Source organism: Oncorhynchus kisutch, unplaced genomic scaffold (assembly GCF_002021735.2).
Source record: "Oncorhynchus kisutch isolate 150728-3 unplaced genomic scaffold, Okis_V2 Okis02a-Okis13b_hom, whole genome shotgun sequence".
In the NCBI taxonomy this organism is placed as follows: Eukaryota; Metazoa; Chordata; class Actinopteri; order Salmoniformes; family Salmonidae; genus Oncorhynchus; species Oncorhynchus kisutch.
This window is the reverse complement of record NW_022261979.1, coordinates 7159716-7184064: the sequence shown is the minus strand read 5'-3', so window position 1 is coordinate 7184064 and position 24349 is coordinate 7159716. Positions and strand designations below refer to the sequence as shown.

The 24349-nt window shown below is 47.0% G+C and overlaps 1 protein-coding gene across 4 annotated transcripts in view; it reads left to right on the top strand.

Annotated features, from left to right (window-relative positions):
• Positions 1-13555, top strand: part of LOC116359332 (DEP domain-containing mTOR-interacting protein-like) — a 74489-nt gene extending 60934 nt beyond the window's left edge. For all 4 annotated transcript variants that reach the window (XM_031812230.1, XM_031812228.1, XM_031812231.1 and 1 more), the window contains one exon: positions 5460-13555. In XM_031812230.1, coding sequence (XP_031668090.1) covers positions 5460-5588 — 129 coding nt within the window. In that variant the 3' untranslated portion in view covers positions 5589-13555. The remainder of the gene's footprint in view (positions 1-5459) is intronic.
• The last annotated feature ends 10794 nt before the right edge of the window (positions 13556-24349 follow it).

Below are 24349 nucleotides of genomic sequence, written 5' to 3'. Positions count from 1 at the left end.
GCCATGTAATACATATAATCACACCACAACAGGAGACAGTAGAGGTCTGCTGAGACTCGGACCACAACAGGAGACAGTAGAGGTCTGCTGAGACTCGGACCACAACAGGAGACAGTAGAGGTCTGCTGAGACTCGGACCACAACAGGAGACAGTAGAGGTCTGCTGAGACTCGGACCACAACAGGAGACAGTAGAGGTCTGCTGAGACTCGGACCACAACAGGAGACAGTAGAGGTCTGCTGAGACTCGGACCACAACAGGAGACAGTAGAGGTCTGCTGAGACTCGGACCACAACAGGAGACAGTAGAGGTCTGCTGAGACTCGGACCACAACAGGAGACAGTAGAGGTCTGCTGAGACTCGGACCACAACAGGAGACAGTAGAGGTCTGCTGAGACTCGGACCACAACAGGAGACAGTAGAGGTCTGCTGAGACTCGGACCACAACAGGAGACAGTAGAGGTCTGCTGAGACTCGGACCACAACAGGAGACAGTAGAGGTCTGCTGAGACTCGGACCACAACAGGAGACAGTAGAGGTCTGCTGAGACTCGGACCACAAGAGGAGACAGTAGAGGTCTGCTGAGACTCGGACCACAACAGGAGACAGTAGAGGTCTGCTGAGACTCGGACCACAACAGGAGACAGTAGAGGTCTGCTGAGACTCGGACCACAACAGGAGACAGTAGAGGTCTGCTGAGACTCGGACCACAACAGGAGACAGTAGAGGTCTGCTGAGACTCGGACCACAACAGGAGACAGTAGAGGTCTGAGGAGACTCGGACCACAACAGGAGACAGTAGAGGTCTGCTGAGACTCGGACCACAACAGGAGACAGTAGAGGTCTGCTGAGACTCGGACCACAACAGGAGACAGTAGAGTCTGCTGAGACTCGGACCACAACAGGAGACAGTAGAGTCTGCTGAGACTCGGACCACAACAGGAGACAGCAGAGGTCTGAGGAGACTCGGACCACAACAGGAGACAGTAGAGGTCTGAGGAGACTCAGACAACACAACAGGAGACAGTAGAGGTCTGCTGAGACTCGGACCACAACAGGAGACAGTAGAGGTCTGCTGAGACTCGGACCACAACAGGAGACAGTAGAGGTCTGCTGAGACTCGGACCACAACAGGAGACAGTAGAGGTCTGCTGAGACTCGGACCACAACAGGAGACAGTAGAGGTCTGCTGAGACTCGGACCACACCAGGAGACAGTAGAGTCTGCTGAGACTCGGACCACAACAGGAGACAGCAGAGGTCTGAGGAGACTCGGACGACAACAGGAGACAGTAGAGGTCTGCTGAGACTCGGACCACAACAGGAGACAGTAGAGGTCTGCTGAGACTCGGACCACAACAGGAGACAGTAGAGGTCTGCTGAGACTCGGACCACAACAGGAGACAGTAGAGGTCTGCTGAGACTCAGACAACACAACAGGAGACAGTAGAGGTCTGAGGAGACTCGAACCACAACAGGAGACAGTAGAGGTCTGAGGAGACTCGAACCACAACAGGAGACAGTAGAGGTCTGAGGAGACTCGGACCACAACAGGAGACAGTAGAGGTCTGCTGAGACTCAGACAACACAACAGGAGACAGTAGAGGTCTGCTGAGACTCGGACCACAACAGGAGACAGTAGAGGTCTGCTGAGACTCAGACAACACAACAGGAGACAGTAGAGGTCTGCTGAGACTCAGACAACACAACAGGAGACAGTAGAGGTCTGCTGAGACTCGAACCACAACAGGAGACAGTAGAGGTCTGAGGAGACTCGGACGACAACAGGAGACAGTAGAGGTCTGCTGAGACTCGGACCACAACAGGAGACAGTAGAGGTCTGCTGAGACTCGGACAACAACAGGAGACAGTAGAGGTCTGCTGAGACTCAGACAACACAACAGGAGACAGTAGAGGTCTGCTGAGACTCAGACAACACAACAGGAGACAGTAGAGGTCTGAGGAGACTCGAACCACAACAGGAGACAGTAGAGGTCTGAGGAGACTCGGACCACAACAGGAGACAGTAGAGGTCTGAGGAGACTCGGACCACAACAGGAGACAGTAGAGGTCTGCTGAGACTCGGACAACACAACAGGAGACAGTAGAGGTCTGCTGAGACTCGAACCACAACAGGAGACAGTAGAGGTCTGCTGAGACTCGAACCACAACAGGAGACAGTAGAGGTCTGCTGAGACTCAGACAACACAACAGGAGACAGTAGAGGTCTGCTGAGACTCGGACCACAACAGGAGACAGTAGAGGTCTGCTGAGACTCGGACCACAACAGGAGACAGTAGAGGTCTGCTGAGACTCGGACCACAACAGGAGACAGTAGAGTCTGCTGAGACTCGGACCACAACAGGAGACAGCAGAGGTCTGAGGAGACTCGGACCACAACAGGAGACAGTAGAGGTCTGAGGAGACTCAGACAACACAACAGGAGACAGTAGAGGTCTGCTGAGACTCGGACCACAACAGGAGACAGTAGAGGTCTGCTGAGACTCGGACCACAACAGGAGACAGTAGAGGTCTGCTGAGACTCGGACCACAACAGGAGACAGTAGAGTCTGCTGAGACTCGGACCACAACAGGAGACAGCAGAGGTCTGAGGAGACTCGGACCACAACAGGAGACAGTAGAGGTCTGAGGAGACTCGGACCACAACAGGAGACAGTAGAGGTCTGCTGAGACTCGGACCACAACAGGAGACAGTAGAGGTCTGCTGAGACTCGGACCACAACAGGAGAGAGTAGAGGTCTGCTGAGACTCAGACAACACAACAGGAGACAGTAGAGGTCTGCTGAGACTCAGACAACACAACAGGAGACAGTAGAGGTCTGAGGAGACTCGAACCACAACAGGAGACAGTAGAGGTCTGAGGAGACTCGGACCACAACAGGAGACAGTAGAGGTCTGAGGAGACTCGGACCACAACAGGAGACAGTAGAGGTCTGCTGAGACTCAGACAACACAACAGGAGACAGTAGAGGTCTGCTGAGACTCGGACCACAACAGGAGACAGTAGAGGTCTGCTGAGACTCAGACAACACAACAGGAGACAGTAGAGGTCTGCTGAGACTCAGACAACACAACAGGAGACAGTAGAGGTCTGCTGAGACTCGAACCACAACAGGAGACAGTAGAGGTCTGCTGAGACTCGAACAACACAACAGGAGACAGTAGAGGTCTGCTGAGACTCAGACAACACAACAGGAGACAGTAGAGGTCTGCTGAGACTCAGACAACACAACAGGAGACAGTAGAGGTCTGCTGAGACTCAGACAACACAACAGGAGACAGTAGAGGTCTGCTGAGACTCAGACAACAAAACAGGAGACAGTAGAGGTCTGCTGAGACTCAGACAACACAACAGGAGACAGTAGAGGTCTGAGGAGACTCGGACCACAACAGGAGACAGTGGAGGTCTGAGGAGACTCGGACCACAACAGGAGAGGAGAGGTCTGCTGAGACTCGGACCACAACAGGAGACGGTAGAGGTCTGCTGAGACTCGGACCACAACAGGAGACAGTAGAGGTCTGCTGAGACTCGGACCACAACACAACAGGAGACCGTAGAGGTCTGCTGAGACTCAGACCACAACAGGAAACAGTAGAGGTCTGAGACTCATAGAGACACTTAGCTAAACAGATTCAGCAGGTACACAATGAACATGCATTTAAAAGCAGAAGTTTCATGTTGTAAGCCACCTGGATAAACATCTCAAATGTATGATATCTTAACCCTCGTCCCAGTATAGTAACATTTAGAGTACGGCTGAATTAATCTGCTTGAGTCACCTGTCAAATGTTCCTCTATCCGTCTCCAATCATCTGGAGTGATTGGTGAAGAAAAATATAACCGCAGTGGTTAGACAGAGCAATGACTTATACCCTGTATCAGTGGTAACACAGAACAATGACTTTTACCCTGTAGCCATGGTAACACAGAACAATGACTTATACCCTGTATCAGTGGTAACACAGAACAATGACTTATACCCTGTATCAGTGGTAACACAGAGCAATGACTTATACCCTGTAGCCGTGGTAACACAGAACAATGACTTATACCCTGTAGCCGTGGTTATCACAGAACAATGACTTATACCCTGTAGCCGTGGTAACACAGAACAATGACTTATACCCTGTAGCCGTGGTAACACAGAACAATGACTTATACCCTGTAGCCGTGGTAACACAGAACAATGACTTATACCCTGTATCAGTGGTAACACAGAACAATGACTTATACCCTGTCGCCGTGGTAACACAGAACAATGACTTATACCCTACGGCAGTGGTAACACAGAACAATAACTTATACCCTGTCGCCGTGGTAACACAGAACAATGACTTATACCCTGTAGCAGTGGTAACACAGAACAATGACTTATACCCTGTCGCCGTGGTAACACAGAACAATGACTTATACCATGTAGCAGTGGTAACACAGAACAATGACTTATACCCTGTCGCCGTGGTAACACAGAACACTGCAGTTTAACATGGCTCCTTCTCTACAAATTCTCTGCAGCCTAAGATAACCAGTATCTCATTCATTTCAGCCACGGCCTGGCCATGAAACGGTTAACAAACGCTTTTTCTGAGAAATCCTCAAGTGCTCTCTTCTAGGAGTATTAACTCCTGAGTGACTGGGGCCTTCTGGGTAACGGTTTACCCGTTGCCAAGAAAAATAAGGGATTGTGTTTTTGATGTAATTTGCAGCGAGGAGATGCTCTAGAATTCCTTCACTGCGTGAAATTAGGGTGAAGTTGAGACAATGGCTTGCCATGTTACAAAACAGTCCTAAAACATGTTTGTTTTTGCCAACACTGTTGCAATAGTGAGTCAGCAATCAAATCAAATGTTTCTCCCATCGAGAGCTAACTCTCCTGTCCCGTTCTGTGTTTCTCCCATCGAGAGCTAACTCTCCTCTCCAGTTCTGTGTTTCTCCCATCGAGAGCTAACTCTCCTGTCCCTTTCTGTTGTTTCTCCCATCGAGAGCTAACTCTCCTCTCCCTTTCTGTTGTTTCTCCCATCGAGAGCTAACTCTCCTCTCCCTTTCTGTTGTTTCTCCCATCGAGAGCTAACTCTCCTCTCCCTTTCTGTTGTTTCTCCCATCGAGAGCTAACTCTCCTGTCCCGTTCTGTGTTTCTCCCATCGAGAGCTAACTCTCCTCTCCCTTTCTCTGTTTCTCCCATCGAGAGCTAACTCTCCTGTCCCGTTCTGTGTTTCTCCCATCGAGAGCTAACTCTCCTCTCCCTTTCTCTGTTTCTCCCATCGAGAGCTAACTCTCCTCTCCCTTTCTCTGTTTCTCCCATCGAGAGCTAACTCTCCTCTCCCTTTCTGTTGTTTCTCCCATCGAGAGCTAACTCTCCTCTCCCTTTCTGTTGTTTCTCCCATAGAGATATGCTTGTGTAGACATGGCTAACTCCTCTGTTCTTCTCCCTCCTCTAGGTGTGTCAGTTTGTGGTCTCGGTCAACGGGCTAAACGTGCTGTCTCTGGACTACAGGACAGTCAGTAACCTCATCCTGACCGGGCCCAGGACCGTTGTCATGGAAGTCATGGAGGAAGCAGATTACTGAAGAGGCAGGCTATCACGTGGCAGGGGGCGTGGCTGAGCAGAGTAGACCCAAGGCAGACTCTAAAGACACCATAGAGATAGACGTGCCCTTATGGAACTCAATGGGAAACTCTCTCTGGGCTTCTAACTCTATGGGGAACTCTCTCTGGGCTTCTAACTCTATGGGAAACTCTCTCTGGGCTTCTAACTCTATGGGAAACTCTCTCTGGGCTTCTAACTCTCTGGGAAACTCTCTCTGGGCTTCTAACTCTATGGGAAACTCTCTCTGGGCTTCTAACTCTATGGGAAACTCTCTCTCTGGGCTTCTAACTCTCTGGGAAACTCTCTATAGGCTTCTAACTCTCTGGGAAACTCTCTATAGGCTTCTAACTCTATGGGAAACTCTCTCTGGGCTTCTAACTCTCTGGGAAACTCTCTCTCTGGGCTTCTAACTCTATGGGAAACTATCTCTCTGGGCTTCTAACTCTCTGGGAAACTCTCTCTGGGCTTCTAACTCTGGGAAACTCTCTCTGGGCTTCTAACTCTATGGGAAACTCTCTCTGGGCTTCTAACTCTATGGGAAACTCTCTCTCTGGGCTTCTAACTCTATGGGAAACTCTCTCTGGGCTTCTAACTCTATGGGAAACTATCTCTCTGGGCTTCTAACTCTCTGGGAAACTCTCTCTGGGCTTCTAACTCTATGGGAAACTCTCTCTGGGCGTCTAACTCTATGGGAAACTCTCTCTGGGCTTCTAACTCTCTGGGAAACTCTCTCTGGGCTTCTAACTCTATGGGAAACTCTCTCTGGGCTTCTAACTCTATGGGAAACTCTCTCTGGGCTTCTAACTCTATGGGAAACTCTCTCTCTGGGCTTCTAACTCTATGGGAAACTCTCTCTGGGCTTCTAACTCTATGGGAAACTATCTCTCTGGGCTTCTAACTCTCTGGGAAACTCTCTCTGGGCTTCTAACTCTATGGGAAACTCTCTCTGGGCGTCTAACTCTATGGGAAACTCTCTCTGGGCTTATAACTCTATGGGAAACTCTCTATAGGCTTATAACTCTATGGGAAACTATCTATAGGCTTCTAACTCTATGGGGAACTCTCTCTGGGCTTCTAACTCTATGGGGAACTCTCTCTGGGCTTCTAACTCTATGGAAACTCTCTCTCTGGGCTTCTAACTCTATGGGAAACTCTCTCTCTGGGCTTCTAACTCTATGGGAAACTCTCTCTGGGCTTCTAACTCTATGGGAAACTCTCTCTCTGGGCTTCTAACTCTCTGGGAAACTCTCTATAGGCTTCTAACTCTCTGGGAAACTCTCTATAGGCTTCTAACTCTATGGGAAACTCTCTCTGGGCTTCTAACTCTCTGGGAAACTCTCTCTCTGGGCTTCTAACTCTATGGGAAACTATCTCTCTGGGCTTCTAACTCTCTGGGAAACTCTCTCTGGGCTTCTAACTCTATGGGAAACTCTCTCTGGGCTTCTAACTCTATGGGAAACTCTCTCTGGGCTTCTAACTCTATGGGAAACTCTCTCTCTGGGCTTCTAACTCTATGGGAAACTCTCTCTGGGCTTCTAACTCTATGGGAAACTCTCTCTGGGCTTCTAACTCTCTGGGAAACTCTCTCTGGGCTTCTAACTCTATGGGAAACTCTCTCTGGGCTTCTAACTCTATGGGAAACTCTCTCTGGGCTTATAACTCTATGGGAAACTCTCTATAGGCTTATAACTCTATGGGAAACTATCTCTGGGCTTCTAACTCTATGGGGAACTCTCTCTGGGCTTCTAACTCTATGGGGAACTCTCTCTGGGCTTCTAACTCTATGGAAACTCTCTCTCTGGGCTTCTAACTCTATGGGAAACTCTCTCTCTGGGCTTCTAACTCTATGGGAAACTCTCTCTCTGGGCTTCTAACTCTATGGGAAACTCTCTCTCTGGGCTTCTAACTCTATGGGAAACTCTCTCTCTGGGCTTCTAACTCTATGGGAAACTCTCTCTCTGGGCTTCTAACTCTATGGGAAACTCTCTCTGGGCTTCTAACTCTATGGGAAACTCTCTATAGGCTTCTAACTCTATGGGAAACTCTCTCTGGTCTTCTAACTCTCTGGGAAACTCTCTCTGGGCTTCTAACTCACTGGGAAACTCTCTCTGTGCTTCTAACTCTATGGGAAACTCTCTATAGGCTTCTAACTCTATGGGAAACTCTCTCTGGGCTTCTAACTCTATGGGAAACTCTCTCTGGGCTTCTAACTCTATGGGAAACTCTCTCTGGGCTTCTAACTCTATGGGAAACTCTCTCTCTGGGCTTCTAACTCTATGGGAAACTCTCTCTCTGGGCTTTTAACTCTATGGGAAACTCTCTCTCTCTGGGCTTTTAACTCTATGGGAAACTCTCTCTCTCTGGGCTTCTAACTCTATGGGAAACTCTCTCTCTCTGGCCTTCTAACTCTATGGGAAACTCTCTCTCTGGGCTTCTAACTCTATGGGAAACTCTCTCTCTGGGCTTTTAACTCTATGGGAAACTCTCTCTCTCTGGGCTTCTAACTCTATGGGAAACTCTCTCTCTCTGGGCTTCTAACTCTATGGGAAACTCTCTCTCTCTGGGCTTCTAACTCTATGGGAAACTCTCTCTCTCTGGCCTTCTAACTCTATGGGAAACTCTCTCTCTCTGGGCTTCTAACTCTATGGGAAACTCTCTCTCTCTGGCCTTCTAACTCTATGGGAAACTCTCTCTCTCTGGGCTTCTAACTCTATGGGAAACTCTCTCTCTGGGCTTCTAACTCTATGGGAAACTCTCTCTCTGGGCTTCTAACTCTATGGGAAACTCTCTCTCTGGGCTTCTAACTCTATGGGAAACTCTCTCTCTGGGCTTCTAACTCTATGGGAAACTCTCTCTCTCTGGGCTTCTAAGGAAAGACTCAGTCAAGCTCTGCCAGCCACCACCCACGTCTCTTTCCTATTGGACGCTGCTTCCCTCTGATGGCCTCCAATAAAACTGCTTGGAGAAGAGAGAGGGACATTAGTTACTCTGTTAGATACACACATCTTGTCATTGGTCTCCTGTCTCATCTGTCTAGTTGATGTTGAGACATCACATGGACCCTGATAACATAACAGCCCCCTGCTCCATGATTAGGGGACTGTGCCCTGCTGCCCCCTTCTGGTTTCTCACTGTCTCCTGTGGTCTGTGTTTTCTTTATGTATTGATGGTACTACCTACCCATGTGTGAAGCTGTTTGGGGAGAGACAGTTCTGGACCTGTCTAGATCTGTCTGTCTTTCTCTATCCCGGGACGAGATGTGGTGAAGTTGAAGACAGGCCTGAAAGAGACAGGCAGCATATCATTCGGGACAGGCCTGAAGGAGACAGACAGCATATCATTCGTGACAGGCCTGAAGGAGACAGACAGCATATAATTCGTGACAGGCCTGAAGGAGGCAGGCGGCATATCATTCGGGACAGGCGGCATATCATTCGGGACAGGCCTGAAGGAGACAGGCGGCATATCATTCGGGACAGGCGGCATATCATTCGGGACAGGCGGCATATCATTCGGGACAGGCGGCATATCATTCGGGACAGGCCTGAAGGAGACAGGCGGCATATCATTCGGGACAGGCCTGAAGGGGAGAGAGACGGCATATCAATCAGGACAGGCCTGAAGGAGACAGACAGCATATCATTCGGGACAGGCCTGAAGGAGACAGACAGCATATCATTCGGGACAGGCCTGAAGGAGACAGACAGCATATCATTCGGGACAGGCCTGAAGGAGACAGACAGCATATCATTCAGGACAGGGCTGAAGGAGACAGATAGCATATCATTCAGGACAGGGCTGAAGGAGACAGATGGCATATCATTCAGGACAGGGCTGAAGGAGACAGATAGCATATCATTCAGGACAGGGCTGAAGGAGACAGATAGCATATCATTCGGGACAGGAGTGTGATGCATTGACAAGTGACTGGTCAATCCTCTGGGCCACATGATGCAAACCACGTCCAACTAATCCAGAGCTGTTTGGACGTGTGACACAAATACCAGCCTGGTTCCACTGTGCCGTTGACTAGAGATCACTCACTATACATTGTGGTAGTTGTGTGAAGTTGGCCTTAGTTTAACCAAGCAAACAGGGTTGTAAATAATGTTCATGTTTATGGAGAACTAATTGTTGTCGATGATGTGTCTTTTCCCTGTACACTTAGGGCGAGTTTCCCGGACAACAAATCCTGGACTAAAAAGTCTAAATCAATGGATAAGATTATTCTTTGTTCGGGAAACCGTCCCTTGAAGACAAAGTAGGTAGCTACTAGCTAGTTAATGAGGTAACACTTGACTGGATGGTTCTACTGTCTGTAGGCCTGAATATCATGGTTATAATTACCACATAAAGGATATGACTCAGTATGTAGACCAAAAGGTTGCGCCTGTAACAACTACCTTCACTCTGTCATGACACAACCAACCATTACCCATCAGGCCCCTCTCCCAGACATGCATTTTGCCTCACCTTGGACTAGAAAGCAAGCTGAAGGGAGAATCTCTGTTGAAAGAGCTTTTTGGTCCAGGGAATCTGCTCATGGTGATATAAATGGGGTGGTTTGTATAGTTTTCTAAGATTTATAACGTGTAATGACCGTGATGAGTCTTTAGCACCGGCGTTGAGGCCTATGACGACACCCACCTGTTACCAATAAGCCGAATGTGGATGTCGTATATCCACTATAGTCCCTAGTCTTTCAGAAGTGGCATGTTCCACACTACCGTCAATTCTATAATATATGGATAGGTTAACATATATTTAATGTAGATCTGTGTATGGATTTAGACAGACTAAGGCACTTTAAAAAAAATGAAAATAACTGTTTGCATCAGTTTGTTTTCTAGTTAAAATGTCAGAAAATGGATAGTGTGTTAAGACGTCACTATGCTGTATCATCCTGAAACATAAACGCATTAAGAATGATCAACCCTTTCTATTTGCCATCAGACCCGATCTACTTGTATTTAAGAAGGAGAAAAGGGGGTTTATTTCGGGTAGCTAGCTGTGAATTTAAAGTAGAAGAACTATTGATGGCACGAGAGAAACAATCTATGGCAGTATTTAATAACAGAGTCATCTGTAGCTCAGTGTGCCAGGGTCAACTGTGGTCTTATGACATCACTTCCTGGTCAGATGAAGTAGCCTAGGTTCATTGTAAGATTTAATAATAATAATAATAAAGAATAGCAGTACAAGCTCTGTTCATGGTCACCTTTCTTCGATATGCAGTGTTGTTGTTTACCATAATTTCAAGCCTCAAATCACAGGTTTGATTTTAGTTGTTTTTGGAAAACGACAGTCACTTTTTGACAAGCTAGGATTCTGTCTCTTTCTATAATGTGCTTAAATGTGTAAAGCGACAAAATGCATCATACACTTACATAGGTTCTTGAATGTAGTGCTGGCTAACGATCCAGGGTTCTTTTTTCAGGACTGATATATCATTGGTTAAGCTCTCACTAAGAACATTAGACATCAGTGATTGGGTGAATGGCTGCTCTCACTAAGAACATTAGACATCAGTGATTGGGTGAATGGCTGCTCTCACTAAGAACATTAGACATCAGTGATTGGGTGAATGGCTGCTCTCACTATGAACATTAGGCATCAGTGATTGGGTGAATGGCTGCTCTCACTATGAACATTAGACATTAGTGATTGGGTGAATGGCTGCTCTCACTATGAACCTTAGGCATCAGTGATTGGGTGAATGGCTGCTCTCACTAAGAACATTAGACATCAGTGATTGGGTGAATGGCTGCTCTCACTAAGAACATTAGACATCAGTGATTGGGTGAATGGCTGCTCTCACTATGAACATTAGGCATCAGTGATTGGGTGAATGGCTGCTCTCACTATGAACATTAGACATTAGTGATTGGGTGAATGGCTGCTCTCACTATGAACATTAGGCATCAGTGATTGGGTCAATGGCTGCTCTCACTATGAACATTAGACATCAGTGATTGGGTGAATGGCTGCTCTCACCATGAACCTTAGACATCAGTGATTGGGTGAATGGCTGCTCTCACTATGAACCTTAGACATCGGTGATTGGGTGAATGGCTGCTCTCACTATGAACATTAGGCATCAGTGATTGGGTGAATGGCTGCTCTCACTATGAACCTTAGACATCAGTGATTGGGTGAATGGCTGCTCTCACTATGAACCTTAGACATCAGTGATTGGGTGAATGGCTGCTCTCACTATGAACATTAGACATCAGTGATTGGGTGAATGGCTGCTCTCACTATGAACATTAGGCATCAGTGATTGGGTGAATGGCTGCTCTCACTAAGAACATTAGACATCAGTGATTGGGTGAATGGCTGCTCTCACTATGAACCTTAGACATCAGTGATTGGGTGAATGGCTGCTCTCACTATGAACATTAGACATCAGTGATTGGGTGACCCACTGCAATGCATGAGGTTTTCGTGGTATGTTTGTTTTTTACACATTTCTACTCCACCACCTAGTTTCACTTTAGTCCTGTAATGAATGATTGGTTCTGCCATACTAGGAAAGGCTTGTGTTGTTTGGTAAAGCAAGAACTTAGAGTCATTTTAATACTTCAGCTGTTTTTGGTTCCACTTTACTGACAGCATCCAGGTTAAAACGCATGATAAGGTGTTATTAGCATGAGCCTTTTATAATGTCTTATCAGGCTTATAAAAATGCTTATCCTGTATTAATACCTGTGTGTTTTAAACAGACACAATGACCAGAAAGAACTGGAAATCCAGTCACTATTGGGACTTCTTTAATGTGCCATGTTATAAATGTTGAAACATTTGCCTTAATAACTTTGTGTTTTTGCTGCGTGTCTTCTTTTTAGTTGGTGATCATTTTTAATATTTGAATATCTTCTCCTTAATTAAAGGGTTCACTATGCAATCCTCTTCCTGATCGGTCTTACTATATTAACCTTCTGCTGCTTATTTTACAGACGGGACATCTTTTTTCTCTCTTCTTGACAATCAGTGTTTTCTTGATACAGAAGGTCTGTGTTTCCAAATGGTAGTGCACTACTTTGGACCAGGGCCCAGTGGGTTGGGGGGGGGGGGGGTAATATCACTATATAGGGAATAGAATGCCATTTGGGACGCTACAGAGATCTGAACAGCACAATGACCTGACGGCAGTACGGATAGAGATACATCACAATGACCTGACGGCAGTACGGATAGAGATACAACACAATGACCTGACGGCAGTACGGATAGAGATACAACACAATGACCTGACGGCAGTACGGATAGAGATACAACACAATGACTTGACGGCAGTACGGATAGAGATACAACACAATGACCTGACGGCAGTACGGATAGAGATACAACACAATGACCTGACGGCAGTACGGATAGAGATACAACACAATGACCTGACGGCAGTACGGATAGAGATACAACCTGCCACGTACTCTCTGCTTCATAGAAGGTTTTACTAATGGTAATGAATCTATGACTTTTTGATTAAAAAATAAAAAAATATTTTTAAAATTTGTTTATTTTTACCAATCAGTCAGCAGCTCATTTTAAAAGGATTCATTCATCTACAGATCATTATGTTCATGAAATAATCTATGTACATTAAATGATCTAGATTACACTCTGGGCTCACGAACTGACTATATAAAGGCTTTGATAGCAGTTTGTGTACATACATTTTATAAAATACATTGTGTGGATGAATGAATGTCAGGACAATGAAAATATATAAGCTCACGTCTGGCATCACGTCTGGCATCACGTCTGGCATCACGTCTGGCATCACGTCTGGCATCACGTCTGGCATCACGTCTGTGTTGTGCAATGCAGCTAAAGGCATAAAGTTCATATGTAAAGTTCATATGTAAAGTTCATATGTAAAGTTCATATGTAAAGTTCATATGTAAAGTTCATATGTGTTTTAATAAACATACTGGTTTGGTTCAACATGTATTTACGACATCATACTTCCTGTTTAAGTTAGTTTGGTCAAATTACTTATCTTATCTTATCTCTTATCTTATCTTATCTCTTATCTTATCTAATCGTGTATTTAATTAATGGTTAGTAAATAGTCACAAACTCCGTCTCAGATGGACCACTAGGCCTTACATCAGGGGTATTCAACTCTGACCCTCAGTCTCAGATGGACCACTAGGCCTTACATCAGGTGTATTCAACTCTGACCCTCAGTCTCAGATGGACCACTAGGCCTTACATCAGGTGTATTCAACTCTGACCCTCAGTCTCAGATGGACCACTAGGCCTTACATCAGGTGTATTCAACTCTGACCCTCCGTCTCAGATGGACCACTAGGCCTTACATCAGGTGTATTCAACTCTGACCCTCAGTCTCAGATGGACCACTAGGCCTTACATCAGGTGTATTCAACTCTGACCCTCAGTCTCAGATGGACCACTAGGCCTTACATCAGGTGTATTCAACTCTGACCCTAAGAGGTCCGGAACCTGCTGGTTTTCTGTTCAACCTCATCATTAATTACAACCTCCACTCCGGTACAATGGCAGTATAGTTCTCAAGCCTTCCTACATCATCCTTCACTAGTTTAGATAATTTATGACAAGGCCAAGGCCTCCCTGTGTAGATAAGCATTCTAGCCAGTCTGACGATAAGTTCATTCATTTCTACCAAGGAACAGACAGTCACTGTTCTAGTTCTTGATTATAATTACACACATTATATTCAGTACTAGGATTAAAAGAAAATTCATACATCTATACAGTAACATAATAGTATTCTGTTTAGTCAGTCCTGATTGAAATGTATACATAATTAGTCATGATTGATTTTTTAAAAATCCCTTAACAGAAACTCATGTGACGATAAAGTGGTAGCAATACAAGGTCATTCATTTTATATATATATTTTTTTAAAAATGGAATAATTTAGATCATGGAAACTATCGGCCTGTCTCAATCCTGTGTGCTTGATCGAAGGTCATGGAAAGGATTATGTTCAAGCAGATTGACAGTAAAATTTCCTTACATAACCTATTCTATGAGCTCCAATCTGGCTTCAGGAAATCCCATTTCACTGACATCTGCCTACTATATCTGACTGAGCACATAAGGAAGGAAGTAAACGGAGGGAAATTTTGTGGTATGGTTATGTTAGATCTCCAAAAGACGTTGGATACAGTGGGTCATGAAATTCTGTTAATCAAACTAAGAGCCATGGGCTTTAACAACTTAGCAGTAAAATGGGTCAGCTCTTACCTGCAAGGAAGAAAAACAGATGGTGGAACGACCCTGTCTAAACCCAGAAACTTGAACTGCAGGGTACCCCAAGGGATTGTGCTGGGTCCACTTTTATTTCTATTGTATATAAGTTATCTGAAATCTGCCTCTACGTGTGACCTTTTCCTACATGCAGATGCACTGTTGGTTTCCAACAAAGATGTGGTTGAGAAAGACAAAGATGTGGTTGAGAAAGACAAAGATGTGGTTGAGAAAGACAAAGATGTGGTTGAGAAAGACAAAGATGTGGTTGAGAAAGACAAAGATGTGGTTGAGAAAGACAAAGATGTGGTTGAGAATGACAAAGATGTGGTTGAGAAAGACCAAGATGTGGTTGAGAAAGACCAAGATGTGGTTGAGAAAGACAAAGATGTGGTTGAGAAAGCCCTCAGTGCTGAACTTCTGGATGTCCATAAATGGCTATATGACAATAAGCTGTTACTTCATCTTGGAAAAACAGAGTCCATCTTGTTCGGGTCCAAAGTGAAACTGAGGAAATGCCCAGATTTTAAAAGGTGGTAGTCGGTGACGTAGTGGTCGCAGCAAAAGACTCTGTTAAGTATCTTGGATGTGTGCCAGATAACCATCTGACAGGGGAGATCACGGCACAAAACGTTATCGCCAAAGTGAACCATAAAATTTGGTTCCTGGCTAGAACCTCCAAATATCTGGATAAGAATTACAATGGGCAGAATACATTGGCAGGGGCTCTTGTTCAGTGGCACTTCGACTATGCATGCTCTTCCTGGTACAACAGTGCCCCCAAGATATGAAAAAATAGATTGCAGACATCTCAGAACAAATTAGTCAGGAATATTCTTAAACTTCCAGCATTACGCATCTTGACTATTCACAACTTTGAAAGCATTAGACGGCAAGAGGTGGAGGAGAGAGTTGCTTGGATAAAATTGTGTCTTGTACATAAGATTGTCCACAGTATGGTCCCCAGATACTTATATAACTACTTTAACTTAGTAAGGAATAACCACAACTATTCAACTAGAAGGAGTGAAACTGACGCGGTTCCTTCTAGATTTAAAAGTGGTTTTGGGAAAGAAACATTTTTATATTCGGCTGCCATTTGGAATGATTTTCCAAAGAATTTGAAACCTTATAACCTCCATAGGTAGTTTCAAGATCTCACTGAACAAATGGCTAAATAGTAGCATGTCTCAAAAGTGAATGTTGAGATTAAAGTAGGTGACAGAGAGGGAAATGCTGGGATAGCATGTGGTCTGCCTTTTTGGTGCCTGTTGCTTATTATATTGTGATTGTCTTGTGTGAGATATATATATATATATATATATATATACATACAGTTGAAGTCGGAGGTTTACATACACTTTGGTTGGAGTCATTAAAACTCATTTTTCAACCACTCCACAAATTTCTTGTTAACAAACTATAGTTTTGGCAAGTCGGTTAGGACATCTACTTTGTGCATGACACAAGTAATTTTTCCAACAATTGTTTACAGACAGATTATTTCACTTATAATTCACTGTATCACAATTCCAGTGGGTCAGAAGTTTACATACATGAAGTTGACTGTGCCTTTAAACAGCTTGGAAAATTCCGGAAAATTATGTCATGGCTTTAGAAGCTTCTGATAGGCTAATTGACATCATTTGAGTCAATTGGAGGTGTACCTGTGGATGTATTTCAAGGCCTACCTTTAAACTCAGTGCCTTTTTGCTTGACATCATGGGAAAATCTAAAGAAATCAGCGAAGACCTCCATAAGTTTGGTTCATCCTTGGGAGCAATTTCCAAATACCTGAAGGTACCATGTTCTTCTGTACAAACAATAGTACACAAGTATAAACACCATGGGACCACGCAGCCATCATACCGCTCAGGAAGGAGACGTGTTCTGTCTCCTAGAGATGAACGTACTTTGGTGTGAAAAGTGCAAATCAATCCCAGAACAACAGCAAAGGACCTTGTGAAGATGCTGGAGGAAACAGGTACAAAAGTATCTATATTCACAGTAAAACGAGTCCTATACCAATATAACCTGAAAGGCCGCTCAGCAAGGAAGAAGCCACTGCTCCAAAACCGCCATTAAAAAGCCAGGCTACGGTTTGCAACTGCACATGGGGACAAAGATCGTACTTTTTGGAGAGATGCCCTCTGGTCTGATGAAACAAAAATAGAACTGTTTGGCCATAATGACCATCGTTATGTTTGGAGGAAAACAGGGGAGGTTTGCAAGCCGAAGAACACCATCCCAACCGTGAAGCAACATCTCAAGACATCAGTCAGGAAGTTCAAGCTTAGTTGCAAATGGGTCTTCCAAATGGACAATGACCCCAAGCATACTTCCAAAGTTGTGGCAAAATGGCTTAAGGACAACAAAGTCAAGTTATTGGAGTGGCCATCACAAAACCCTGACCTCAACCCTATAGAAATTTTGTGGGCAGAACTGAAAAAGCTTGTGCAAGAAAGGAGGCCTACAAACCTAACTCAGTTACACCAGCTCTGTCAGGAGGAATGGGCCAAAATTCACCCAACTTATTGTGGGAAGCTTGTGGAAGGCTACCCGAAATGTTTGACCCAAGTTAAACAATTTCAAGGCAATGCTACCGAATACTAATTGAGTGTATGTAAACTTCTGACCCTGAGAATGTGATGAAAGAAATAAAAGCTGAAATAAATCATTCTCTCTACTATTATTGTGACATTAAACGTTCTTAAAATAAAGTGGTGATCATAAAATATCCATAATAAATACAAATACTGGTGTCTCAGGTCTAAATCAGTCTGATTAGAGGGGAGCAATGACTGGTTTCCCAGGCCTAAATCAGTCTCTGATTAGAGGGGAACAATGACTGGTGTCTCAGGTCTAAATCAGCCTCTGGTTAGAGCGGAACAGTGACTGGTGTCTCAGGCCTAAATCAGTCTCTGATTAGAGGGGAACAATGACTGGTGTCTCAGGTCTAAATCAGCCTCTGGTTAGAGCGGAACAGTGACTGGTGTCTCAGGTCTAAATCAGCCTCCGATTAGAGGGGAACAATGACTGGTGTCCCAGGTCTAAATCAGCCTCTGGTTAGAGGGGAACAGTGACTGGTGTCTCAGGTCTAAATCAGTCTGATTAGAGGGAAACAATGACTGGTTTCCCAGGTCTAAATCAGTCTGATTAGAGGGAAACAATGACTGGTTTCCCAGGTCTAAATCAGTCTGATTAGAGGGAAACAATGACTGGTTTCCCAGGTCTAAATCAGACTCTGGTTAGAGGGGAACAGTGACTGGTGTCTCAGGTCTAAATCAGTCTGATTAGAGGGAAACAATGACTGGTTTCCCAGGTCTAAATCAGTCTGATTAGAGGGAAACAATGACTGGTTTCCCAGGCCTAAATCAGTTCCTAATTAGAGGGAAACAATGACTGGTTTCCCAGGTCTAAATCAGTCTGATTAGAGGGAAACAATGACTGGTTTCCCAGGTCTAAATCAGTCTGATTAGAGGGAAACAATGACTGGTTTCCCAGGTCTAAATCAGTCTGATTAGAGGGAAACAATGACTGGTTTCCCAGGCCTAAATCAGTGATTAGAGGGAAACAATGACTGGTTTCCCAGGCCTAAATCAGTCTGATTAGAGGGAAACAATGACTGGTTTCCCAGGCCTAAATCAGTTCTTAATTAGAGGGAAACAATGACTGGTTTCCCAGGTCTAAATCAGTCTGATTAGAGGGGAACAATGACTGGTTTCCCAGGTCTAAATCAGTCTGATTAGAGGGAAACAATGACTGGTTTCCCAGGCCTAAATCAGTTCCTAATTAGAGGGAAACAATGAAGAAATGCAGTGGAACTGGCTTCGAGGTCCGGAGTGGAGTTTGTGGTCCCTAGGCACTAGAGATCAGACATTATTTGCCTAGTATATGCAATATGGTGAAACTTCCACCTAGCCTATCAGAGGGCAGGGTGGAGCTACTACCAGATTGGTTGCACCTATCAAATCCTCTCAGATCTCCACAAGTGCGTAGGGTCTAGGGGTCATCTTTGTCAAATCATATTTGCTGTACTCATCTTCAATGTTGAATGCCTCCTGCTTTTTAATGTGTAATGTACTGTATCACCAACGAGGGGCAGTGTTACTCTACTACCTTACTCTACAAGCTGATTCTCAGAGCCAGACCTGGCCTCCTTACTCTACAAGCTGATTCTCAGAGCCAGACCTGGCCTCCTTACTCTACAAGCTGATTCTCAGAGCCAGACCTGGCCTCCTTACTCTACAAGCTGATTCTCAGAGCCAGACCTGGCCTCCTTACTCTACAAGCTGATTCTCAGAGCCAGACCTGGCCTCCTTACTCTACAAGCTGATTCTCAGAGCCAGACCTGGCCTCCTTACTCTACAAGCTGATTCTCAATCAGAGCCAGACCTGGTTACAGGCCTTAAAGCTGTAGAATCCTCTCCCTATCAACTCCATTACTTCAGGATGACAGGTGACATGTTAACAGAAGACTTCGTTTGGCCCTCTAGACTTGTTCCTCTGGTCAACAGTAGTCCACTCTAGGGAATAGGGTGTGATTTGTCCCACCTCTGTCACAGATCCATTACTTCAGGATGACAGGTGACATGTTAACAGAAGACTTTGTTTGGCCCTCTAGACTTGTTCCTCTGGTCAACAGTAGTCCACTCCAGGGAATAGGGTGTGATTTGTCCCACCTCTGTCACAGATCCATTACTTCAGGATGACAGGTGACATGTTAACAGAAGACTTTGTTTGGCCCTCTAGACTTGTTCCTCTGGTGCTGTCTGTGGTGGTGGGGCAGGCCAGCAGAAAATAGGAGCATTGAACTGTGATTGGCTCAGCATTGCACCGTGATTGGCTCAGTGTTCTGTCACTCATGGGGACGCTACATCACCTGCCTTTAGTAAGGGTAGACTTCAAGAATGTGAGCCCAACTCGGAATTGTAAATCTTTTTCTTTCTTTGATGACAAAATTTGCCGATGTAGGACCGTTGCGTACAACAAGGTGAGTCCAAAAATGTCTGATATCCTGCTGCATAAACGATGTGATATTCCAGGGAGATATGGTCAGCCATATCAGATAGGTTTTTTTATTCAACGAGGCTGATTGAATTGTTTCGCTGCCGGACAAGGCTCTGCTGATAGACAGGTGTAGTGGTGGTAAGGATTCACTCCATGGTGCCGGACAAGGCTCTGCTGATAGCCAGGTGTAGCGGTGGTAAGGATTCACTCCATGGTGCCGGACAAGGCTCTGCTGACAGCCAGGTGTAGTGGTGGTAAGGATTCACTCCATGGTGCCGGACAAGGCTCCGCTGACAGCCAGGTGTAGCGGTGGTAAGGATTCACTCCATGGTGCCGGACAAGGCTCCGCTGACAGCCAGGTGTAGCGGTGGTAAGGATTCACTCCATGGTGCCGGACAAGGCTCCGCTGACAGCCAGGTGTAGCGGTGGTAAGGATTCACTCCATGGTGCCGGACAAGGCTCCGCTGACAGACAGGTGTAGCGGTGGTAAGGATTCACTCCATGGTGCCGGACAAGGCTCCGCTGACAGCCAGGTGTAGCGGTGGTAAGGATTCACTCCATGGTGCCGGACAAGGCTCCGCTGATAGACAGGTGTAGCGGTGGTAAGGATTCACTCCATGGTGCCGGACAAGGCTCCGCTGATAGCCAGGTGTAGCGGTGGTAAGGATTCACTCCATGGTGCCGGACAAGGCTCCGCTGATAGCCAGGTGTAGCGGTGGTAAGGATTCACTCCATGGTGCCGGACAAGGCTCTGCTGATAGCCAGGTGTAGCGGTGGTAAGGATTCACTCCATGGTGCCGGACAAGGCTCTGCTGATAGCCAGGTGTAGCGGTGGTAAGGATTCACTCCATGGTGCCGGACAAGGCTCTGCTGATAGCCAGGTGTAGTGGTGGTAAGGATTCACTCCATGGTGCTGAAAACAAGGCTCCGCTGATAGCCAGGTGTAGCGGTGGTAAGGATTCACTCCATGGTGCTGAAAACAAGGCTCCGCTGATAGACAGGTGTAGCGGTGGTAAGGATTCACTCCATGGTGCCGGACAAGGCTCTGCTGACAGCCAGGTGTAGCGGTGGTAAGGATTCACTCCATGGTGCCGGACAAGGCTCTGCTGACAGCCAGGTGTAGCGGTGGTAAGGATTCACTCCATGGTGCCGGACAAGGCTCTGCTGACAGACAGGTGTAGCGGTGGTAAGGATTCACTCCATGGTGCCGGACAAGGCTCTGCTGATAGCCAGGTGTAGCGGTGGTAAGGATTCACTCCATGGTGCCGGACAAGGCTCCGCTGACAGACAGGTGTAGCGGTGGTAAGGATTCACTCCATGGTGCCGGACAAGGCTCCGCTGACAGCCAGGTGTAGCGGTGGTAAGGATTCACTCCATGGTGCCGGACAAGGCTCTGCTGATAGCCAGGTGTAGCGGTGGTAAGGATTCACTCCATGGTGCCGGACAAGGCTCTGCTGATAGCCAGGTGTAGCGGTGGTAAGGATTCACTCCATGGTGCCGGACAAGGCTCTGCTGATAGCCAGGTGTAGCGGTGGTAAGGATTCACTCCATGGTGCCGGACAAGGCTCTGCTGATAGCCAGGTGTAGCGGTGGTAAGGATTCACTCCATGGTGCCGGACAAGGCTCTGCTGATAGCCAGGTGTAGCAGTGGTAAGGATTCACTCCATGGTGCCGGACAAGGCTCTGCTGATAGCCAGGTGTAGCGGTGGTAAGGATTCACTCCATGGTGCTGAAAACAAGGCTCCGCTGATAGCCAGGTGTAGCGGTGGTAAGGATTCACTCCATGGTGCTGAAAACAAGGCTCCGCTGATAGACAGGTGTAGCGGTGGTAAGGATTCACTCCATGGTGCCGGACAAGGCTCCGCTGACAGCCAGGTGTAGCGGTGGTAAGGATTCACTCCATGGTGCCGGACAAGGCTCTGCTGATAGCCAGGTGTAGCGGTGGTAAGGATTCACTCCATGGTGCCGGACAAGGCTCCGCTGACAGCCAGGTGTAGTGGTGGTAAGGATTCACTCCATGGTGCCGGACAAGGCTCCGCTGACAGCCAGGTGTAGCGGTGGTAAGGTTCACTCCATGGTGCCGGACAAGGCTCCGCTGATAGACAGGTGTAGCGGTGGTAAGGTTCACTCCATGGTGCCGGACAAGGCTCCGCTGATAGACAGGTGTAGCGGTGGTAAGGATTCACTCCATGGTGCCGGACAAGGCTCCGCTGACAGACAGGTGTAGCGGTGGTAAGGATTCATTCCATGGTGCCGGACAAGGCTCCGCTGACAGACAGGTGTAGCGGTGGTAAGGATTCACTCCATGGTGCCGGACAAGGCTCCGCTGACAGACAGGTGTAGCGGTGGTAAGGATTCACTCCATGGTGCCGGACAAGGCTCCGCTGACAGACAGGTGTAGCGGTGGTAAGGATTCACTCCATGGTGCCGGACAAGGCTCCGCTGACAGCCAGGTGTAGCGGTGGTAAGGATTCACTCCATGGTGCCGGACAAGGCTCCGCTGATAGCCAGGTGTAGCGGTGGTAAGGATTCACTCCATGGTGCCGGACAAGGCTCCGCTGACAGCCAGGTGTAGCGGTGGTAAGGATTCACTCCATGGTGCCGGACAAGGCTCCGCTGACAGCCAGGTGTAGCGGTGGTAAGGATTCACTCCATGGTGCCGGACAAGGCTCCGCTGACAGCCAGGTGTAGCGGTGGTAAGGATTCACTCCATGGTGCCGGACAAGGCTCCGCTGACAGCCAGGTGTAGCGGTGGTAAGGATTCACTCCATGGTGCCGGACAAGGCTCCGCTGACAGCCAGGTGTAGCGGTGGTAAGGATTCACTCCATGGTGCCGGACAAGGCTCCGCTGACAGCCAGGTGTAGCGGTGGTAAGGATTCACTCCATGGTGCCGGACAAGGCTCCGCTGATAGCCAGGTGTAGCGGTGGTAAGGATTCACTCCATGGTGCCGGACAAGGCTCCGCTGACAGCCAGGTGTAGCGGTGGTAAGGATTCACTCCATGGTGCCGGACAAGGCTCCGCTGACAGACAGGTGTAGCGGTGGTAAGGATTCACTCCATGGTGCCGGACAAGGCTCCGCTGACAGCCAGGTGTAGCGGTGGTAAGGATTCACTCCATGGTGCCGGACAAGGCTCCGCTGACAGCCAGGTGTAGCGGTGGTAAGGATTCACTCCATGGTGCCGGACAAGGCTCTGCTGATAGCCAGGTGTAGCGGTGGTAAGGATTCACTCCATGGTGCCGGACAAGGCTCTGCTGATAGCCAGGTGTAGCGGTGGTAAGGATTCACTCCATGGTGCTGGAAAGAAAGCTCTGCTGTTGGGACAGCCTTATGTCGGCCCTAACAGTTTGTCGCCATTATAGTACAATTCATGTATTGTTTAGTGTTGTGTAGTGGCTTTGCTGGCATTCATCTAAAAAAAATTGGGGGGGAGTTTGCCCCACCAAGATCTACATGCTAAAATGGCCACTGTATATATATTTTTTTTTTACTTAACTAGGCAAGTCAGTTAAGAACAAATTCTTATTTTCATTGATGGCCTAGTAACAGTGGGTTAACTGCCTTGTTCAGGGGCAGAATGACAGATTTTTACCTTGTCAGCTCGGGGATTCGATCTTGCAACCTTCTGGTTACTAATCCAACGCTCCGACCACTAGGCTACCTGCCGCCCCATATATCATATGATGTGGTTAACTCAACTGATATGTTAAACACATATACAGACGGTTTTGTCGTCGAGGAGGAACTGGAGCAAAGCCAAAGGCCATCATATCATCTCTGTTACATCAACAGACTGAGGAGGAGGGACTGACAGGTGATCCCTGTTACATCAGCAGACTGAGGAGGAGGGACTGACAGGTGATCTCTGTTACATCAACAGACTGAGGAGGAGGGACTGACTGGTGATCTCTGTTACATCAGCAGACTGAGGAGGAGGGACTGACTGGTGATCTCTGTTACATCAGCAGACTGAGGATGGGGGACTGACTGGTGATCTCTGTTACATCAGCAGACTGAAGAGGAGGGACTGACAGGTGATCTCTGTTACATCAGCAGACTGAAGAGGAGGGACTGACAGGTGATCTCTGTTACATCAACAGACTGAGGAGGAGGGACTGACTGGTGATCCCTGTTACATCAACAGACTGAGGAGGGACTGACTGGTGATCTCTGTTACATCAACAGACTGAGGAGGGACTGACTGGTGATCTCTGTTACATCAACAGACTGAGGAGGAGGGACTGACTGGTGATCTCTGTTACATCAGCAGACTGAGGAGGGACTGACTGGTGATCTCTGTTACATCAGCAGGCTGAGGAGGAGGGACTGACAGGTGATCCCTGTTACATCAACAGATTAAGGAGGAGGGACTGACAGGTGATCTCTGTTACATCAACAGATTTAGGAGGAGGGACTGACAGGTGATCTCTGTTACATCAGCAGGCTGAGGAGGAGGGACTGACAGGTGATCTCTGTTACATCAGCAGACTG